The sequence below is a fragment of the Berghia stephanieae genome, chromosome 6 (assembly GCF_034508935.2).
Source record: "Berghia stephanieae isolate SIO BIC M18660-M18661 chromosome 6, UCSD_Bste_1.3, whole genome shotgun sequence".
In the NCBI taxonomy this organism is placed as follows: Eukaryota; Metazoa; Mollusca; class Gastropoda; order Nudibranchia; family Aeolidiidae; genus Berghia; species Berghia stephanieae.
The window spans coordinates 44,207,942-44,228,791 of NC_088365.1; the positions used below are offsets into that span (position 1 = coordinate 44,207,942).

At 37.3% G+C, this 20,850-nt stretch overlaps 3 protein-coding genes across 4 annotated transcripts; 1 reads left to right on the top strand and 2 right to left on the bottom strand.

Moving 5' to 3' along the window:
- Positions 1-431: 431 nt before the first annotated feature.
- Positions 432-6,735, bottom strand: LOC144975696 (macrophage mannose receptor 1-like). The gene is made up of 2 exons (XM_078919888.1): positions 6,595-6,735; positions 432-2,273 (listed from the first exon to the last, which is right to left on the bottom strand). The coding sequence occupies exons 1-2, from the start codon at positions 6,659-6,661 to the stop codon at positions 889-891; spliced, it is 1,452 nt and encodes a 483-aa protein (XP_078776014.1). The 5' UTR covers positions 6,662-6,735; the 3' UTR covers positions 432-888.
- Positions 6,736-10,190: 3,455 nt separating this feature from the next.
- Positions 10,191-13,176, bottom strand: LOC144975084 (macrophage mannose receptor 1-like). Of its 2 annotated transcripts, none has more exons than XM_078918792.1 (2): positions 13,018-13,176; positions 10,191-12,096 (listed from the first exon to the last, which is right to left on the bottom strand). In XM_078918792.1, exons 1-2 carry the CDS (start codon positions 13,151-13,153, stop codon positions 10,979-10,981), a joined length of 1,254 nt encoding a protein of 417 aa, XP_078774918.1. In that variant the 5' UTR covers positions 13,154-13,176; the 3' UTR covers positions 10,191-10,978. The 2 variants fall into 2 exon arrangements, with proteins under 2 accessions (XP_078774918.1, XP_078774919.1); XM_078918793.1 differs by having other exon boundaries at positions 10,191-12,093; positions 13,018-13,175.
- A 3,309-nt stretch (positions 13,177-16,485) lies between these two features.
- Positions 16,486-20,615, top strand: LOC144975085 (macrophage mannose receptor 1-like). Its single transcript, XM_078918794.1, has 2 exons — positions 16,486-16,715; positions 18,237-20,615. Exons 1-2 carry the CDS (start codon positions 16,673-16,675, stop codon positions 19,259-19,261), a joined length of 1,068 nt encoding a protein of 355 aa, XP_078774920.1. The 5' UTR covers positions 16,486-16,672; the 3' UTR covers positions 19,262-20,615.
- The last annotated feature ends 235 nt before the right edge of the window (positions 20,616-20,850 follow it).

Genomic DNA, 20,850 nt, shown 5'->3' on the forward strand with positions numbered 1-20,850 from the left:
TGAATGTGAATTTTATGTGATAATGTGCGCAAAATCAGTTTATTTAATAGGGCGCAGCATCGGCACCAGAGTTTTTCTACGAGCACTGTCCCCTATTAGGAAACTGACACGTTTAACATCGTTTGAATTTACTGACGAAATGAGACATCGGACCGTTGAGCAACCGAGCCAAAAACAAAACAAAACAAAGCTAGTTACGTACTGGTTTCGTGTTAAAGGATCATGACGTAAATATATATGTTTCTGTGTCAACGACCATGTTGGTGAAGCTGCTCATTCTCATCATCTGCGTGTCTGTCGTAGGTAAGCAGAATTTAAATAGACGAAAACCTTTTGTTTAAAAGTAACCTTACTCTGACACATCACACCCGAAATATCGTTTTAAAAGAGCGTTTACAAATTAGCCTTGAATTCAGAAAAACACTGGAGACTTTGTTAGTAGAATATAGAATTTATTTAATCAACAAAATGTAACACTTTAATCTAAACATCAAATAGGAAATAATGAAATAAAATAGGAAAATGAGAAGACAACAAAATGTATGTAACGCTCGAATTCAATCTAAATGGATATAAGCAAATGAAAAAGAAAACGAGAAGACATTGAAACATTTAAGTTGAAACTACAAATCTAAATAGAAATAAAGAAATGAAAAGGAAAACGAAAAGGCAACAGAATGAAACACTTGAGTTTAATCTACAAATCAAAATGGAAATAAGGAAATGAAAAGGAAAAGAAGAGGTAACAGAATGAAAAACTTGAATTTCATCTACAAATCCAAATGGAAATTGAAATGAAAAGGATAACGAGAAGGCAATAGATGAAACATTTAAGCTTCACCTAAAAATCTAAAGAGAAAAAAGGAAAGGGAAAAGGAAAGAATGGCGTCACAAATCACACTGGCATTTTAGACAACCGGTAAAGGCATCTAACTTGTACCCGTCCAAGCCACATTCTAAATTACACATGATAAAAGGACAAGGGTGGGTTGTTGGTGGCGTTGTTGTTCTTGTTGTTGTTGATGATGATGATGATGATGATGTTGTTGTTGTTGTAGGTGTTGTTGTTGTTGCAAATGTTGTTGTTGCTGATGAATTTGTTGTAAGTGTTGTTTTTGTTGTTGCTGCTGTTGTAGATGTTGTTTTTGTTTTTGTTGATGATGCTGTTGTAGGTATTGTTGTTGTTATTACTGTTGTTGTTGTTGTTGCTGACGATGCTGTTGTAGGTGTTGTTGTTGTTGTTTTTGTTCCTAATGATGGTGTTGTATGTGGTGTTGTTGTTCTTGTTGTTGACAATGATGATAGTGGTGAATGCGTTAGAGCAGTGGTTTTAGAAGTTGAATGTTGAGTGGTCTCAAACTCACAAACATAGGGCAGTCTTTGGGAAGCACAATCCATATTCAACCAATGTCCATCTGATGAGCTAATAGCAACACATTTGTGAGACGATTTAAAATTTCCGAACCGGAAGTTGACGAAGCCAATGGGGCTTCCATCCAACGACAAATGGACATTTCTTGACTGGCTGTATCTGAGACCAATCCAGGCCGGGTGCTGACGTAATCCATACGTGTGATACAATTCTTCCTCGATAAATGTGTTCAGGTCTTGAGAATCAATAATCGCTAAAGTTCCTCCAAAACTTTGACATGACGATTTTGCCTGGTTGAAGGTTTTGAAAGATTTTGAATGAAATGTGTAACATTTTGTACCATAAACTCTAAAATGCTTATCATTGGGAACAGTGTTGGGACAGTCATTAACAGTTATTACCTTCTGTTTTGGTATCATGGTGGTTGGTTCAGCGTCAGTTGTGAAAGGAATAGCTGGATATTCACAAACGAACATTTTTTTTATTTGATAAAAAAAATCAAGGAAACCTTTAGCACATTTGTAATGACTCCATTTTTTTGTTTTTGTAATCATAGCCACGCAGTTCTCTCCCTTTACTGGAACTCTCATCATGAAATTACTGTATTCACCTATTTCCGACCCATCCATCCATTTGTGGTAACCTGAAGAATGTCGTAGGCCAATCCAAGCTGAGGCATCTCCCACATAGTGATAGGTCTCAAGTACCTTGCCAATGAAATCGTTTACTTCTGCACTCTTGATTATTGCGAGATTCCCTCCAAAACTCTTGCAGTATTCTTGGGCATCTGAGAATTCCATCAAACGATGAACCATGAATTGATAACAGCGTGACCCAAAAATCCGGACATTTGTATCTTTGGAGATTTGTGGTGGACATTTGTAAGACGAACCTGCTAAGCCTGAAATCAAAAAATGAATAAAGAAACAGCATTGATATGCAAAATTCGATTATTCAAATCCAGGACAATCCGATCCGAAAGTAGTGTCATAACATTAGACCACATAGCGGTATATATATCTACGGCTATGTGGTCTAGTGGTATGACACTACTTTCCCCAAGACCTTATTACATATATATATATATATATATATATATATATATATATATATATATACATTCATACATATATATATATATAATAATATATATATATATTATACATTCATACATATATATATATATATATATATATATATATATATATATATATATATATATATATATATAATATACGGCTATGTGGTCTAGTGGCATGACACTACTTTTGGATCGGAAGGTCCTGGGTTCAATACTCGATTGGCGCATAATTGAGTCCTTGGAAAAGGCTCTGTACTCACATCCGCTCACAGAAATCAGGTTAAAATGAGTACCTGGTCGTTAACAGCGTTGTCTCTGTCCGCAAAAATGGTAATATCGCCTAACAGACGTCATGTCCCGTCCTACATGTTAAGTGATGCTGTTGGTCAGGGACCCCTTGTAAAGCGCTTTGGGCACGTTTAGTGGATTTGCCCTGTATAAAAGCTCATTTTTAAAATATATCCTTATAAGCATATAAGGATTTTATTTTTGAGGTTATAGAAAGTAAAGAGCAAAGTTAGAGTGAATTGCTCTGCTTAATGAATGTGCCTATTAAACTTGAGCTTTTATAATATAGCGCAAGATCTACTAAACGTTCGCAATCGCTTAACAAAGTATCCCTGACCAACAGTAACGCGTTACTTGTGGAACGAGATATGACGCCTACTAGGTGATATTATAATTATTTTTTTCCGTCAAGCTAACACTGTTCACGGCCAGGTACTCATTTTACACCTGCGTACGATGAGAGAATGTACGTAAAGAGCCTTTTCCAAGGACTCAACAATGCGCCGAGCGAGGCTCGAACCCAGGACCTTCCGCTCCGAAAACGTGACCACATAGCAGCATGTCTCATTCAGCTCCGACAATGCTTGTGATAAGCATGCCTCAATATATGAATTCTCAACTGTTGTTGGTTGCAAGTTTAATGACATTAATTCTGACCTATCAGGAAGGTCCTGGGTTCGAGTCCCACTCTGAATGGCGCATTGGTGATTCCTATGAACAGTCTTCAACAGTCGTGACATCACTTCCCTCATAATGACGCATAGTATCTTACTAACGGGTTCTAAACTATCGGAACAATTGCGGACGCCCTTATGAAATACTTCTCCGACGAGCATAAAAGTGTATCCAGAGGAGAAAAACATTAGAAATCTGATCATGTTTTGACTTTTATACATTCTGATCACATGGCGTGTGAAAAGGGTTCTAGCAAGCATGAATGATAAAAATTACCGATTTTCTTTGTTTAGAAACAAGCTGCTGGTTGCTGGGCGGACATGACATCACAGACTAATGAATTCTGTTGCATAATGAATGTATCCAGTCCACGGGAAGAGTGTTTTTTTTAAACTTCCAATGACAAAGAAACCAGTGGTTGTTTTTTTCCTCACACTTTTCTTCACTTTTGGGGATTCATGGTTGCGCATGTTTGCAGCGGGAATACCCAATTTTTAAAATTTGATTGCACATCTAGACATCTGACTCTAGTCGTGCAAGTGCGAAAAAAGTGTTTTTGAGAAAAAAATACTTAACATAATTTGTATTTCGATCACTTGAATAATCTGTCCAATAAAGGGATTGTGATAATAATAAATACCATCTCTATAGATAGAATGCGCTTGGCTAAGCTCAAAACATTGCCATCCGGAAGTATAACGGGCCAACACTCAAAACTATATGTAACCATGAACTTTTAAAGCCCGGTTATTACAGTTTAGTGAGAAGTACTCCTAAACGTGGATGGCAAAAAAAAAACAATAACAAAGACATGAGTGACGTCATCTTCGTTCTATCTATAGCACATAATCATGACGATATTGAGCTCTATGCCCCGCTGGCAGACGTTGAAAGTAATTTACTTAACCGCATAGTATAAATATCGTGATCATTACTCACTAACTGCCAAGTCACTAAGTACAGATAGTATGCGCTTGGCTAAGACGCTCGCAACATTGTCATCCGGAAGTATAACGGACCAACCCACAAAACTATGTGTAACCATGAACTTTTATAGTCTGGTTTAGTGAGAAGTACTCACAAACGTGGATGGCAAAAACTAATAATCAGACCTTCGAACTATATATAACTAAGTGCCGAGACATCGATCTATACATAGAATGAAGTTGACGTCACTCAGGTCTTTATTATTGCTTTTTGCCATCCGCGTTTATGAGTAATTCTCATTAAACTGTTTTAACCAGACTATAAAAGTTCAAGGTTACACATAATTTAGTGTGTTGATCCGTTATACTTCCGGATGGCAATGTCGTGAATTTCTTAGCCAAGCGCATACTATCTATAAAAGTTTAAGGTTACGCATTGTCTTGTGTGTTGGTATGTTATATCTGGCTAGCGGAATGTTATGAATTTATTTTAACTAAACGCACTGCATCAGTAAGCTAAAAGTTTGTGTTCTTTTACGCGCTTCACGGTTAAGAATCGGATCATAGCGTAGCCATCGATAACTTACACTAAGTCCACTAAGACCTATATTTTGACGTCATTTGTAGGTTTGTGGACCGCCTAGTGAGTTGTCTTTAGTAGTGGTCAAGAAACAAGGGATCCCATTGGTTGATCTGTTGAATACAACTCACAATTTCTTTTCTTTTGTGGCCAAAGACTTGTCTTTTGACGTCATTTGGGGGTTAGTATCAGGCCATGAGTTTACAAAAGGCTACGGTCGGACCGTAGCCATCGTCATTTTTAAGTCATTTTTAAGGTTTGTGCGGCGCCTTTTGAGTTGTCGTTAGTAGTGCTCAATGAAACACGTTTTCGTATTGGTTGGACTCCTGAATACAACTCACGATTTGTTTTCTTTTGTGGCCAAAGACTTGACTTTTGAGGTCTTTTTTTTGGTCAGAGTCAGGCCGCAGCCATCGTTAACTTATAGCCTGACACTAGAACCATATAAGACTTAAAGTTTGACATATTTTTAGGTTTGTGGAGTGTCTGGTGAGATGTCCTTAGCAGAGCTCAAGGAAACAAGTGGTATCATTGGTTGAACTATTGAAAACAACTCACGATTTTTCTTTTGTGGCCAAAGACTTGTCTTTTGACGTAATTTTTTGGTCAGTGTCAGGCTATACGTTTACGATAGCAACGGACAGGCTATAAGTTTACGATGGCTACAGTTCTTGTGTCAGGCTGTGTGTTAACGATGGCTATGGTTAGTGTCAGGCCATGAGTTTACATAAGGCCACGGTCGGACCGTAGCCATCGTCAAATGACACTAGGACTTATATTTTGACGTCATTTTAAAGGTTTGATCAGCGCCTCGTGAGTTGTCTTAAGTAGTGCTCAATGAAACAAATGATCCCATTGATTGGACTATTGAACCCAACTCACGATTTGTTTTCTTTTGTGGCCAAAGACTTGTCTTTTGTCATCATTTGGAAGTTAGTATCAGGCCCTGAGTTTAGGAAGGCATGGTCGGACGCTCTTACAAAGTTTGTTGGTTTTTTTTTTGTGTAGGAAAGTGCGAAAAAAGTGTTTTTGAGAAAAGAATACTTGATATAGCTAATTTGTATTACGATCACTTCACTAATATGCCCAATAAAGGGATTGTGATAATAATAAATAACTATTATGTAGCGCATGACCATGACGACGCCGTGGTCTATGCGCTTAAAACTTGAGTTTGTATTTCTTCTTCTTCAAGTACAAGTCTGTCCCAGACATCGGTTATCATGTACGCCATTCATCTCTCTGATCAGATAACCTCAGAAACTAATATTACTCTTTCTTTCTTTGTCACCCAGCTGTTCAAACTATTCAAACATGTTTTTCTCGACCACTGTCGGACCGTAGCCATCGTTACTTTATAGCCTGACACTGCCCAAAAATGACGTCAAAAGACAAGTCTACAAGTAAACAAATCGTGAGTTGTATTCAATAGTTCAACCAATGGGATCACTTGTTTCCTTGAGCACTACTAACAGCAACTCACTAGACGCTTCATAAACCTAAAAAAATGACGTCAAACTATACATCCTAGAGAGTTCTAATGTCAGGCTATATTGTGTTAACGATGGTCGGACGCCCTTACATAGTCTTTTTTTGTGGAGGGAAGATTGATCTGGCGAGCAGAAATTCTGAGAATTCTACTTAAACGCATATTATCAATATATCTACTCACCAACTGCGGACACACAGGCCAAAAGCAGCAATTGAGACAATAGGGTGAAGGGTATAGACTTCTTCATTCTCTAACGAGCACGCCAAATGATTATAAACTACACACTTTCTGGCTCTAAGAAACAGTGAATTGTCAACATGTTCTGAGCACCCTTTATCTTTTAACTAGGTAACGCCATACCCTGGAAAAGCATATACAGCCCACTCCGGATAATCGCAACCCCTTGGGATCAACAAAAATGTTGCGATTACCCGAGGTTGCAATTAACCGAAGTTGAGTTTCCTGTTCACAATACGCTTCAACAGTTGTGACTTCACTTCCCTCGTAATGACGCATGGTAACTTAGTAACTGGCTCTTATGAAATAATTCTCCGACGTGTATAAAAGCGTATCCAGAGGGAAAAAATACATTATAAATCTGATCATGTTTTGAGTTTTACACATTCTGATCACAAGATATATGAAACGTTCTAGCCAGTATGAAGAATAAAAAGTACCGATTTTCTTTGATTAGAACCACGATGATCGCCGTTGCTGGGCGACGTGACATCAAACTATTGAATCCTATTGCAACATGTTATACATATAAGGTAAACTCAAACCAGATGGTGTAGACATTGTTCCTAGTCAACAGAGACTGAGGAATTTGATTGAATCAAAAACAATATGGCAGGTCTGTATAGATTTGTCAAGCAAAAGTAGCTTTGATGCAAGCTGACATTTTATTCAGATTTGATTAACATTCTCTCTTTTGTTCTCAATATTTGTTGGAGTCAAAGAGATAAGCCGTGATGAGAGACAATAAGCTCTCACCAATCATAACACAAAGGATATCGCTCAGTCTCTCTTTACAATCATTACCTACCTGCTGTCAAGACTATGCCCAGCTCCCTCGCCTCCTATCTAATGGTCACAGAAGACCTCACAAACCCATACTGCAAAGTCCCGCCCTCTTTTGTCTCTAATAGCGTGGTGACACATCCGTGTAGTATTAAACCCTGCCCACTCTCGATTCTTCAAACTGACATGATTTCACCAATGATACAGTTTAATAATGGAAATTTGTTTGTTTGATATTTTGAATTTGCCACTTTTTGAGGTAAAAAATTTGTTGCAATTAACCAGTGACTTTTATATAGAATTAATTCTGTTTCTTGGGAAATGTTGCGATTAAACGAGTTGCGTATATCCGGAGTGGACTGAATTTAGAAATTTGGTCAGGAAAACTCGTCTTTCGAATATCTATCGATTTAAATGATCCTCATCTTGGCAAAAATCCCTCAAACCTGGGACAAATGAAAGACCTCGCGAGGTCCCAGGTTTCAGAGTCTTTGCCAAGACGGGGGCCATTTAAATCGATCGATATTTAGAGAACGAGTTTTCTGGCCAAATGTTAAAATACGTCTTTTTCCAGAGTACGGAGTGAACTGGATAAGGAAAATTGTTGTTTTCACTGAATATTCCATCTGTCCCCTTCTCAGCACTTAAAGACGTGAACTTTGATATGGAGCAATATCCACTGCTACTTGTGGGTTGACAATCGCTTTCGGTTAGGAAGGTTCTGGGTTCGAGCCTCGCTCGGCGCATAGTTTAGTCATTGGAAACGGCTCTTTACTCACATTCTCTCACCGTACTCAGGTGTAAAGTGAGTACCTGGCTGTTAACAGCGTTGTCTCTGTCGGAAAACTAAATTGTACTATCGCCTACCAGGCGTCATTTCTCATTCTCGTTCCCTTGTAAAGCGCTTTGGGCACTTAAGTGAATATTGCGCTAAATAAAAGCTTAAGTTTTTAAAAATTAACTTTTCCGTCCTCGGTAAGGAAATTGAAAAAGAAAATTCATAAAATAATTTTTTTTTTAATTCCCTTTATTCATCCCATAGGAGAAATTTGTCCCTAGGTCTATTCCAAGGGACGACTGGAATGACCCAGGCGAAAGCAAGCAGTGCTGCGGCGCAAATTGAGCTAGGGCGAGGTGACTTTCTCTCACATCCAAACAAGAAACAAGAGGACTCACATATTGTTCATTTAAAACCAGATACAACCTGCATAAAGCTTGCTTCAAAAACATACGCAAACTACATTCTACTACACCAAGCGAACACATTTCTAACCTCGAAGAAAATAACATACAACACAGCATTACGTGGAAAACTATCTCCAGAGCACAGTCATACTCCCCTCATCTAAGTGCAGTTATGTGGTCTTGTTGTATGACACTCACTTTCGGATCGGAAGGCCCAGGGTTCGAGCCTAGCTCGGCGCCTAGTTGAGTCCTTGTAAAAGGCTCTTTACTCACATTCTATCTACGCACCCAGGTGTAAAATGAGTACCTAGTCGTAAACAGCGTTTTCTCTATCCGAAAACATTGTGATATCGACTTACAGGCGTCATGTCCCGTCCTACATGTTAACCGTGTTGCTGTTGTCCTGGGAACCTCTTGTAAAGAGCTTTGAGCACGTTTAGTGGATATTGCGCTATATAAAAGCTCTTTAAAAAAATCTCAAATCTAAAACTTTGCAAAAACTTGAAATCTTTTAAGGTCCCAGGTTTGAGAGTTTTTGCCTAGATGAGGGTTATTTAAATCACGATATTTGAAGGATGGGTTTTCTGGCCAAATTTTAATATCTTGTGTGTTTTTTCCCCAAGAGTGCGACCGCCAGTCGAGTTGGTTTAGCGGCATGTTAATTTTGTCACAACTTACGAAACATTTGCTGTTTATTTCCTAATGTTCAAAAATAAATATCTATGTGTCAGTGCATGAAGGAAGGTGAAAATTTAGGATTTGCAATTTTTTTTTGCATTTTATGAAAGAATATGCTCACCATGGCATTTTAATTTTTATTTGAAGTAAATCGGGTGATTTTTCATAAAGTTATGGACAGATGTCTGGGAATGGTATCCAGCAACTTTTCTCAAATTCCATGTTTTTTCAACTTGACTAGCTGTAAAATATATTTAGAAGTGAAATTAAGCGCTGATATTTCCCGAAGATGTACAAAAACGGTTGTTGTAATCATTTATTATGACGAGAACTCATTTTTTATAACAATTGACCTTCTAATACTTCTAAATAAACTTGGCAATATCTCAGTTCAAACCTTTTCACCATCCGACTGATTATGTCATTCACTGTAACACATAACAGCTTTTAAAAAAAGAGCAAAGTGCTAAACACAGAACGTTAACTTGAGCTTTTTTCTAATTTGAGCTTTTATATAGGGCAACATCCACTAAACATGCTCAAAGCGCTTTACAAAGGTTACCTAACCAACAGCAACACTTAACATGTAGAACGAGACATGACGCCTGTTAGGCGATATTACAATTCGTTTTTCGGACAGAGACAACGCTGTTAACGGCCAGGTACACATTTTACACTTGGGTATGGTGAGAAAATGTGAGTAAAGAGTCTTTTCCAAACTATGCGCCGAGCGAGGCTTGAACCCAGAACCTTCCGATCCGAAAGCGAGTGATAATGGTTTCAAGCTAACTCTCTCCTTGCCAGATATTTCTATAATTTGCCCCGAAAATTCACTCCCACCCAACACAAAAATAGACTTTTCTTACTCAAACAAAAAAGTAACAAATGAGCTCTACAACACAGTGTTTAGTATTTATAGTGTAATCAAAGTATTTCTTTACATTTTGTGACGTACAAGAGAAATCAGAATGGGGCAATTGTCGGTAGTGTCGTAACGAATATGACGATTTTCCTACGGTTGGTAAAGAGGGGGTTAAAGGAAAATGATATATCTGGTAATAATCTGATGTGTTTTTTGGTTTGTTTTTTGGTGTTTTTTAATTTTTATTTTTATTTTTATTTTCGTTATTTGCTGGAGAAGGATTTTCAGCCCAAAACGTTTCGCGTTTAGAATTCCGTCATTTAAAAAGCTGTTATATTATTTATATTCGAACAAATTTTTTAATAGTCCACGCCTTCTGTCAGCTTAGTATGGAATAAGTCTACTTCGTGCTATCTGCTTAATCATTACACTGGCATTCCACACAGCCAGTCTCCGAGTTTTGGTGATAGCCATCAAGATCGCAATCCAGCTCGCATGTGATCAAAGGGCAGGTTGCGGTTGCAAGCGGCTGGTTGGATGTGGGTGTGGTTTTTGCAGTTACAAGATTGGTTGCTGCTGCCGTTTGTGGAATTGTAGTAGGTGTATTATTAGGTTCGGCTGAAGTAGTCGTTTTTGAGATTGGTTTTGTAGATATAGACGTATTTCGAGTTAATATGTTTCTTGGTGTAATAGCTGTGGGCGTGGCTTTAGTAGTTGTGGGTGTGGTTGTTTTGACATTTGGCGTAACTGTGGTGGTTGTAGGCGTGGTTGTAATAGTTTTAGGCGTAGATAAGGTGGTTGAGTGGGGATTAGCGGTAACTATTGAAGAAAAAGCTTTGTTTGTATCAAATTCACAAATAAAACCAAACTTTCTCTGGACACCCAACGTGAAACAAGACACTCCTCCTCCCACCATTTTCCAGTGACGGCATTCAAAGTAACGCACTCTTTGGCCCTCTGATGTTCAAAGTTACTAAATTCCAGTGGCGTTCCGTCAACCCAGTAGTATCCAGCTGGGCTCCACCCTGGTCTGTACTTCAACCCAATCCAATATGCGTCAAAGGGAGAATTTCTGTTGATTGTTTTGACAAGATGCTCTTGTAGAAATGAATTGATCTCCTTTGATTTAACCACTGCTAACGACCCTCCATTCAGTTCACAAAACGTTTCTGCGTTTTGAAAATATTGCTTATCTTCAGTGTAAAAAACATAGCATTTGTTTTCATTAACTTGAAGATTTTTACTGTCAATAGGTTGAACAGGGCAATCTCGTTTCGATATTCGTGGTTTAGAATCGATACCAGTTGTTTTAGGAGAGCTTTTTGGCAAAGATCTCGTTGTTGATAGAATATGGCTGGATTTTGTTGACGTTTTCGTAGTTGACATTTCAACACCAGTTGTCTTACTTATAGCAGTTATTTTTTCTCCTGGACGTTCAGTGGTTGTGATGGTTGTCGTTGCCCTCAGTATTGCTTGATATTCACAAACAAAATGGTGACGATTGTTTACCTTGTATAAATCAACCGTTCCACTGTACGTCGACTTGCATACTAAGTCCTTCCAAATTCTTGTTTTTGGGATAATCGCAACGCAGAGGTCATGTTTATTGACAGGTGTATCCAGGAAGTTGTGATACTGTTGATTGTTGGCTTTCGAACCGTCTACCCACATGTAAACTTTGTCTTGAGGTAAATAATACAGGCCAATCCAAAAGGGCGACGTGTGAAGACGATATGTTCTTTCAATCGTCTCAGCAAGAAAGTTGTTTGTTTCTTGGTTTCTTACCATGGCCAAATTCCCTCCAAATAGTTGGCAATAATTCTTTGCGTCCATGAAATCTCTCGGGATGTTAATTACAAACTGGTAACACTTGTCTCGGTACTGGTGTACATTTCTGAGATTGGAGACCTCACCTGGACATCTGTAGGCCGCATCTGCTGAAAGTAACATTATAGTAAACATATTTTATCCAGCCTAGAGGCCTTAACCTCATTATATGTTGGATGGTCTTATAATATTCTAATAGAAATATGTTTTATTAAATATTACCATCCTTTTATATTTTGAAAAAAAAGAACAAAATACGATTTTTTTACTGGGATTAGTTATTATTCTATTTCTTTCCTGGAGATGGGAAAATCATCATTTTAGGGAAGGTATGTCAGTTTGTACATTTGTATTTCACAGGTACATATTATCTACAAATGAATGCAATCCACAGTGAATATATATTGCATTAAAAATAATAATTTAGATAATATTAATAGTAGTAGTAGTAGTAGTAGTAGTAGTAGTAGTAGTAGTAGTAGTAGTAGTAGTAGTAGTAGTAGTAGTAGTAGTAGCAGCAGCAGCAGTAGTTGTTGTAGTAGAAGTTAGTAGTAGTAGTAGTAGTAGTAGTAGTAGTAGTAGTAGTAGTAGTAGTAGTAGTAGTAGTAGTAGTAGTAGTAGTAATAATATTCATAATAATAATAATATAATAATAATAATAATAATAATAATAATAATAATAATAATAATAATAGTAATAATAATAATAATATTGATAATGATGATGATAATAATAATAATAATAATAATAATAATAATATAATAATAATAATAATAATAATAATAATAATAATAATAATAATAATAATAATAATATAGGAAATAATGATATCATAAAATTTATCTTCCCAAGAAAGAAGGCAGTTTTTTTTTCTGAATTCAAAGCTAATTTTATGGCAAATTTGTTGGACTAAAGAACATATGGCAAATTACTGCTGTAAACGATCTTTTAAAATAACATTTAGGGTGTGCTGAGTCAGCGTAAGGTTACTTTGAAACAAAAGGTCTTCGTCTATTTGAATTCTGCTTACCTACGACAGACACGCAGATGATGAGAATGAGCTGCTTCACCAGCATGGTCGTTAACACAGAGGCAATACTATTCAGACTAAATAACAAGACAATCGGTTGTAGCAATACCTTACCATTGAGATACACACCACTCATAACACACAAGTCTATTGTGCTACTAGGGCCAGTAATTAGTGAATAGTTAGCTTTCTTATCTTATAGATAGAATGCGCTTGGCCAAGGAGTTCACAACATTGCCATCCGGAAGTATAACGGACCAACACACAAACTCTGTGTAACCATGAACTTTTATAGTCTGGTTAATACAGTTTAGTGAGAACAACTCACAAACGCGGATGGCAAAAACAATAACAAAGGCCTGAGTGACGTCATCTTCGAACTATCTATAGCAGTTCAATATATATATATATATATATATATATATATATTACAGTGGAATCTCATTATTGCGCATCTTGCTATAACGTCATGATCCTTTAACACGAAGCCAGTACGTAACTAGCTTTGTTTTGTTTTGTTCTTTGCTCAACGGTTAGTGTCTCATTTTGTCAGAAAAAAATGCAAACAATGTTAAACATGGTCAGGTTTCGGATAGGAGACATTGCTCGTGGAAAACTCTTGTGCCGGTGCTGGATCCTATTGGATAAACTGATTTTGCGCACATTATCACATTCAATTCATATTCACATTCGATTCATGTGTGAACGAGTACCTTGCTATAGTAATTGTCGGATATTATAATTGGAACGAGGAAGAGAAGCCGCCCCAAGGAGATCTGGAGACGTAACATAGAGTGGGACCTAAAGCAGAGAGGTCTGTCCTCCCAAGGTGACCCACAGAATAGCAACTAACAGGACCAGGTGGGGATCCCTAGGATCGACTCAAGTGTTAGCAACACGTAGTCTTCGTGAGCTTATAGCCTGACACTTGAACCGTAGTCATCGTTAATGTACAGCCTGACACTAATACCGTAGCCATCGTTAACATACAGCCTGAAACTAATACCATAGCCATCGTTAACTTATAGCCTGGCAGTAGAACCGTAGCCATCGTTAACGTTCAGCCTTACACTAGAACCGTAGCCATCGTTAACGTATAGCCTGACAGTAGAACCGTAGCCATCGTTAACGTATAGCCTGACACTAGAAGCGTAGCCATCGTTAACGTATAGCCTGACACTAGAAGCGTAGCCATCGTTAACGTATAGCCTGACAGTAGAACAGTAGCCATCGTTAACGTATAGCCTGACACTAGAAGCGTAGCCATCGTTAACGTACAGCCTGACACTAGAACCGTAGCCATCGTTAACGTATAGCCTGACAGTAGAACCGTAGCGATCGTTAACGTATAGCCTGACAGTAGAACCGTAGCCATCGTTAACGTATAGCCTGACACTAGAACAGCAGCCTTCGTTAACTTATAGCCGGACTCTAGAACAGTAGCCATCGTTGACTTATATCCGGACACTACAACCGTAGCCATCGTGAACTTATAGCCGGACTCTAGAACAGTAGCCATCGTTGACTTATAGCCTGACACTAGAACCATAGCCATCGCTAACTTATAGCCTGATGCTGACCAATAAATGACGTCAAATGACAGGTCTTTGGCCGCAAAAGAAACTTAAATCAATCTTGAGTTGAATTCAACAGTTCAACCAATGGAATCACTTGTTTCCTTGAGCTCTACTAACGACAACATAACTCACTACGGGAAATAATCTTTTTTTAAAAATAGCATACACGAATTCGTCGTATCCCATATTTTGCCTTGAATTTTGGCCACGACGAGACCGAAACGGGGCTAAAGATTTCTGTGATTCGGCATTGCCTAATGTAAGCAACACAAAAGTCTTTGACTTTGTCCATAGATTCAATTGTGAGAAAATGGCGTCACTCCGACATAAAACCGCACTCTGAGGCACAGGGTCGCAATGTTTCCAATGGTCAACTTGTGGATTAGTATTATTTTTTTTTCGTGTATATAATATATGTCTCAGAAGTCGCGCACCATATAGATTTGTATGGTAATAGATATGAATCGCAATTTTATTAATAATCATATTGTTCAGTTTCTGTATTAATACACGCATAAAACTGTTTCTCTGAAACTTTAATCAAACAGTAGTATAGCGCTGTGGCTTTTCCCCTCTCAGGATGAGAATGGTTGAATTATTCAGCCATAGAGTGGTGTGTTGACCCATTTTTTTTCAAAACATTAAATCTAATTTAACTCTTTCTTGTATCACAAGATTTTTATCCAAATCCGGAACATAAAAAACAAGTATATATATATATATATATATATATATATATATATATATATATATATATATATATATTGAATCGTGTTTGGTACAAATATGGTACGGATAGTGCTCGACATGTTTAGTTTATTAGCACCAGTATTGCTAACATTGTTGTATGAATTGTTTCGTCCCACTTTCACGAATTGGGTATGGTCTGTTAAAAATTCTGAGATCCCCGCATCAATGAATTTATTCATTTTAGATCTAACAAACCAAACTCATGTAACACACAGTCCTGACGATGGCTGAAAAGGCCTGAAACATCGATGTAGACTGACTCCAACATTGTGGTAAATATTTAAAAATAATATATATATATATATATATATATTTTATATATATATATATTAATATCAACGATTTGACCATTTAAAAACATTGTGGCCCTCTGCCTCAGAGGGATTTTATGAGGGGGTGACGTCGTATTCTCTAAATTTAGATCTATGTACAACGATAGAGACTTTTGTGTAGCTTACATGCTTTAATTGAACTCAACCTAAATGCTTTAACCAAGAAGGCAATGTGATAAGATAAGAAAAGATAAGATATACTTTATTGATCCTTGTGTGGAAAATGTAAGTTTGTATCACAAAACAATTCGGTAATATTATATATAAAAGAAACATCAAATGTTAATAAATTAAATAAAAATTGGTAAAAAATATTAAAAAGTCTTAAAAAGTACAATGGAACAACAAGCGTATATATTATGGTGACTATTTGTCGATTATACTTATAATAAAGTTCTTATCCAATACAAATAAATAATCAAATGATTATGAAGGTACTTTATAAACTGTTAAAGGTTAAATGATATTATACTAAAAAGGAGAGAGGGATAGAACATAAAAATCGTGTTATTGCGATTGCGTAAATATTTCATCTGATGGCGAGCTTTCGTAAATTGACCTTGTCTCGATATGTACCATAATTGTTTTTTTCTATGTTCGTCTTTTCAATTTCAACAAGAGATGCCAATGAAATATATCTTTTACAATTAAGATTGATAATAAGTCATAAACTCTTTAACTTGGGTATTTGGAGCCAGCAAGTTAGTGTAAAGTTAAATTTGCTCCCGCTCGTAAAAGGTTAAGCAATTAAAAAAAAATTAACAGATAAATGCAATTTAGGTCACCTGCCAAATCCTTTTTAGACGCAACTAGAGTGTATATCGTGAAAGTCTTTTGGGAATCTGACAGTTGCTTTAGGTTGTCCTGTTAGCATTGAAGTCTGACACAATTGTGTTTGATAGTCCGTGCTTTGGTGTCTGATAGTTGTATTAGCCTGTACTTGGTTTTTGATAATTGTGTTAGGAAGTCTGTGCCTTGTGTAATAATGTTACAAAAATGTTGACACAACTACTGGTTGTAGTGTGTCTGGTCGGTGTGGGTGAGTATACGATTCTTTCATCACTTTGTATTTATTAAACGAGTTATTTTTATCATGCCAAATGACACACCCAATAGCACACCGAGCTTGCGATTATTATGTATGGTACTAGTACTTCTATTCACCATAATTTGTATCTTTCTTTTTTTGGTATCTTTCTCCTTCTGCTTGAATGACAATTTGACCCAAAACTATAAACGATGGATCAAAAAAATTCTGAGACCGCTGGATGGTATTGGAAGCAGATGAAAAATCCACAAGCAGGACTCTACAGTAACTTTTAGCTCGATCCAAGTGCTTATAGGCATTGTTTGTGAATACACGCAGTGCATCATCAACGCTTTCATAAACAAAGCATCATGTTTACATTTGTTCAGAAATGTCCAATCGTTGGACAGCAACAAATCACGTGATTGATGAGTCGAAAACATGAATTTAGATCGCTCCCGTTGATCAGAGTATTTCATAATAATAAAAGTGAGCGCCACAAGTCTCAGGTCAGTCATTGTTGAAATGCGTGACTTTTTAGGGGTAGGAATGACACAAGACGTCTTCCATATGGAAAGAGTGATGGTGGAAAATAAAGAGAGGTTGAATATATATAATAAACACACTCCATTCGTACGTTCAAAACAGTCACACATTCTCTCATTCCAAACACGCACACATTTCTTAATTGGCTTAACACGGCTTTCGACAGGTTTGTAAATAGGAATTGAAAATAGCATGTTATGGTCAGAGGCACCGATTGTATAGCAAGCAATTGCTATTGTCCGTTTCACGTTATAGAAATGAAGATAAACTCCGGATGCATGAGCATCTGAAGGACTGCTTTTAAAATAAAATCTGGTTTGAAAGGATAGGCTACATATCATGACAATTAGCGACCCAACAATCCATCTATGTGTATGGCGTAGGTATAAACCTGGTGTTCAAGACCGATTCTAGAGTTTTATAGAAACCAAAAAAACTTGAGTTTGAACTTTTATATAGTGCAATGTCCACAAACGTGCTCAAAACACTTTTCAAGTGATGCCTGCCCAGTATGTAGGACGTGACATGACGCCTGTTAGGCGATATTAAAATATTTTTTGGTGAGAAACAAAGCTGTTAACGGCCAGGTGCTCATTTTACACCTGAGTACGGTAAGAGAATGTGAATAAAGAGCCTTTTCCATGGACTCAACTATGCGCCGAGCGAGGCTCGAACCCATGATCTTTCGATCCGAAAATGAGTGTCATACCACAAGACCACATAGCCGCACTAAAATCTAAGTATGTAGTTTTGTCTCATTCAGAAATTGTATACAATGCTATCCCAAAAAAAATAAATTCTATAAACTTGACCTTACTTCTGTTTAAAAAAATGTCACTTTGGTTGTGCGGCTATATGGTCTTGTGGTATGCCACTCGCTTTGATTTTTACCAAAAGCGTTGAAATCTTAATGCAGTGGCAGTTTGATTGAAAATAAAAGCAGATCTGCAATCATAACGGCATTTTCCATTCTCTTTATTTTTTCAGGCTTAACAGAAACTGCTTATAAATGCCCACCTGAAGTTTCAGGCATACGTTACGCGAAGCTCCACGTTTTTGGTAAAAAATGTTACCAAATTGTGATTAATCTTTCAAAAGATTTCCAGGACGCCCAGAATTATTGCCAGATATTAGGTGGAAATTTGGCAATGATTCGAAACGAAAAGGAAAATAATTTTTTGGCTGAAACGATCGATAAAATATACCAGTTTCGTTACATTGCTTTTTGGATCGGCCTTTACTACTCACCTCAGGAGAAGACTTACATGTGGGTCAACGGGTTGAAGGCCACTAATGAGCAATACCATAACCTCGAGAAGAGTCAGGGGCGTAAAAATGAACTTTGCGTTGCAATGATTCCGAAAACTAGATTGTGGAAGGATTATTACTGTGACACCGACAGAAATTTTCTTATCAACGCTAAGAAAGGTTATATCTGTGAGTACCCAGCCGTTCTAAATGTTCCCACAACGACCCAACGGTCCACCAGCCTGCCAACCCAGAATGCAATAACAACCCATGTTACTTCAACAACAAATAAAATCACTAATCAACCAATAACAAGAAAAAGGTGTCCTATTAAACATTCACACAATAAAGATTATAAGGTTTTTGAAAATAAATGCTATGTGTTTTATACTCTAATCAAGTCCACTTTTGATATGGCTAGGGAGTATTGTAGCTCCCTCAGAGGTTCGTTAGCAATGGTGAAATCAAAACAGATCAACACATTTCTCCAACTTACTGCCGCCAAGGTACTCAATAACAATTCTATCTCTGACTCGTTTTGGATTGGGTTGAAATACAGGCCAGGGTGGAGCTCGGCTGGATATTACTGGGTTGATGGAACGCCACTGGATTTTAGTAACTTTGAACATGCCAGGGCTAAAGAGTGCGTTACGTTTAACCCAGTCACTGGAAAATGGTCGGATCAAGAATGTCTTGTTTCACGTTGGTTATCAAGAGTGAATAAATTTAGTTTTATTTGCGAATTTAAGGCAATAGAATCATAGGCGTCACCAACTAAAGAGTTGAACAAACCAAAAGAGCGAAATAATGAAACTATAGCAAGTAGAATCTATTCTGACGTATTCTGAAAAAAATAACACATTTTAAGACTTTAGGTAAAAAAAACTGACTTGTCAAATATCGAGATGGCCTTCATCTGTTCAAAAACTTGTATTTTGATCAAGTCCCGGGTTTGAGATAATTTGACAAGAGGAGGGATATTTGAATCAGTCAATTTTAAAGGACGAGATTTCTGGCCAACCTGTTTCAATTGTTTCTGCAGACCACGGCAGACCCACTAACTCATGCAATAACTTCAGATAATTTTACAAATAATGCAGGATCATAATGAAATTTATTTATATTGCGCCCAACCTCTAAACAATAAAGCTCTACGCATAACAAAAGCATCAATCCATTCAAATTTCCCCCCCCCCCCCCTCTCTCTCTCTCTCTCTCTCTCTCTCTCTCTCTCTCTCTCTCTCTCTCTCTCTTTCTCTGTCTCTCTATCTATCTATCTGTCTATCTCTCAATCATACTCTCTCTATCTATCTATCTGTCTTTATCTCTCTCACCCTGTCTCTCCGTCTCTTTCTCTCTTTCTCTCTGTCTCTATCTCTCTCTCTCTCTCCCTCTCTCTCTCTCTCTCGCTAAATACACACACACACACACACACACACATACACACATAATGCAGTATCATGGTAATCAAACTAGAAAAAATAGTTAAACGAATTTTCATAATAAATTACTACAATAATTTAAACAATTTCAAAGACCCCCTCTATGTGCGGCTATGTGGTCTTGTGGTATGACACTCTCTTTCGGATCGGAAAGTCCTGGAATCGAGCGAGCCTCGCTCAGCGCATAGTTGAGTCCTTGGAAAAGACTCTTTACTCACATTCTCTCACGGTACTCATGTGAAAAATGATACCTGACCGTTAACAGCGTTGTCTCTGTCCGAAATAAACTGTAATATCGCCTAACAGGCGTCATGCCACGTCCTACATATTAAGTGTTGCTGTTGGTCAGGGACCCCTTGTAAAGTGCTTTGAGCACGTTTAGTGGATATTGCACTATATAAAAGCTCACATTCAAAATCGCATCTAGGTTTACCACAGCCGTATCAAACTAAAAAAAGTCAAGTTAGTAGATAAAACAAATGTATAAATAAGATACTAAACAGATATCTCTTTCTTTTGCCAAAATATTGTCATTCTTAAAAATCAATCACTTCGTAGAAAGTTGATCAGTAACAATGAAAAAACAGTTTAAAATGAAATGAAATTGAAATAATCTTCCGCAAATCAACTCAATGACAAAATATACAAAAGAATAATAAACGTTTCCCCAAACCAATGCATCTTTTCCTTGTTAATTTATTTTTGGTTATCTTCAATCCCGGGGTATCCCGATAGCTCAGTTGGTAGGGCACTCGCTTAACAAAGCAAAGGGACCGGCTTAATTTTGCCTGTCGAATTGAGCATTTGAATTCCTCATTGATGTCAAGCTATTGATGATGTTCAGTTGGATCTTGAAAACTGAGTTTAACTCTTTCAGCGCCATTGACAGCAATGTGCGGCCAGAGCATAAT

What these genes read in the sequence shown, in the direction of transcription:
- LOC144975696 (XM_078919888.1), bottom strand. Translation starts at nt 6,661, where the DNA reads ATGAAGAAGTCTATACCCTTCACCCTATTGTCTCAATTGCTGCTTTTG. An exon ending in GGCCTGTGTGTCCGCAGTTG is followed by an intron (nt 2,274 to 6,594) that starts GTGAGTAGATAT and finishes TTTTGATTTCAG; the next exon opens with GCTTAGCAGGTTCGTCTTAC.
- LOC144975085 (XM_078918794.1), top strand. Translation starts at nt 16,673, where the DNA reads ATGTTGACACAACTACTGGTTGTAGTGTGTCTGGTCGGTGTGG. An exon ending in AGTGTGTCTGGTCGGTGTGG is followed by an intron (nt 16,716 to 18,236) that starts GTGAGTATACGA and finishes TTATTTTTTCAG; the next exon opens with GCTTAACAGAAACTGCTTAT.
- LOC144975084 (XM_078918792.1), bottom strand. Translation starts at nt 13,153, where the DNA reads ATGAGTGGTGTGTATCTCAATGGTAAGGTATTGCTACAACCGATTGTC. An exon ending in CATCTGCGTGTCTGTCGTAG is followed by an intron (nt 12,097 to 13,017) that starts GTAAGCAGAATT and finishes TGTTACTTTCAG; the next exon opens with CAGATGCGGCCTACAGATGT.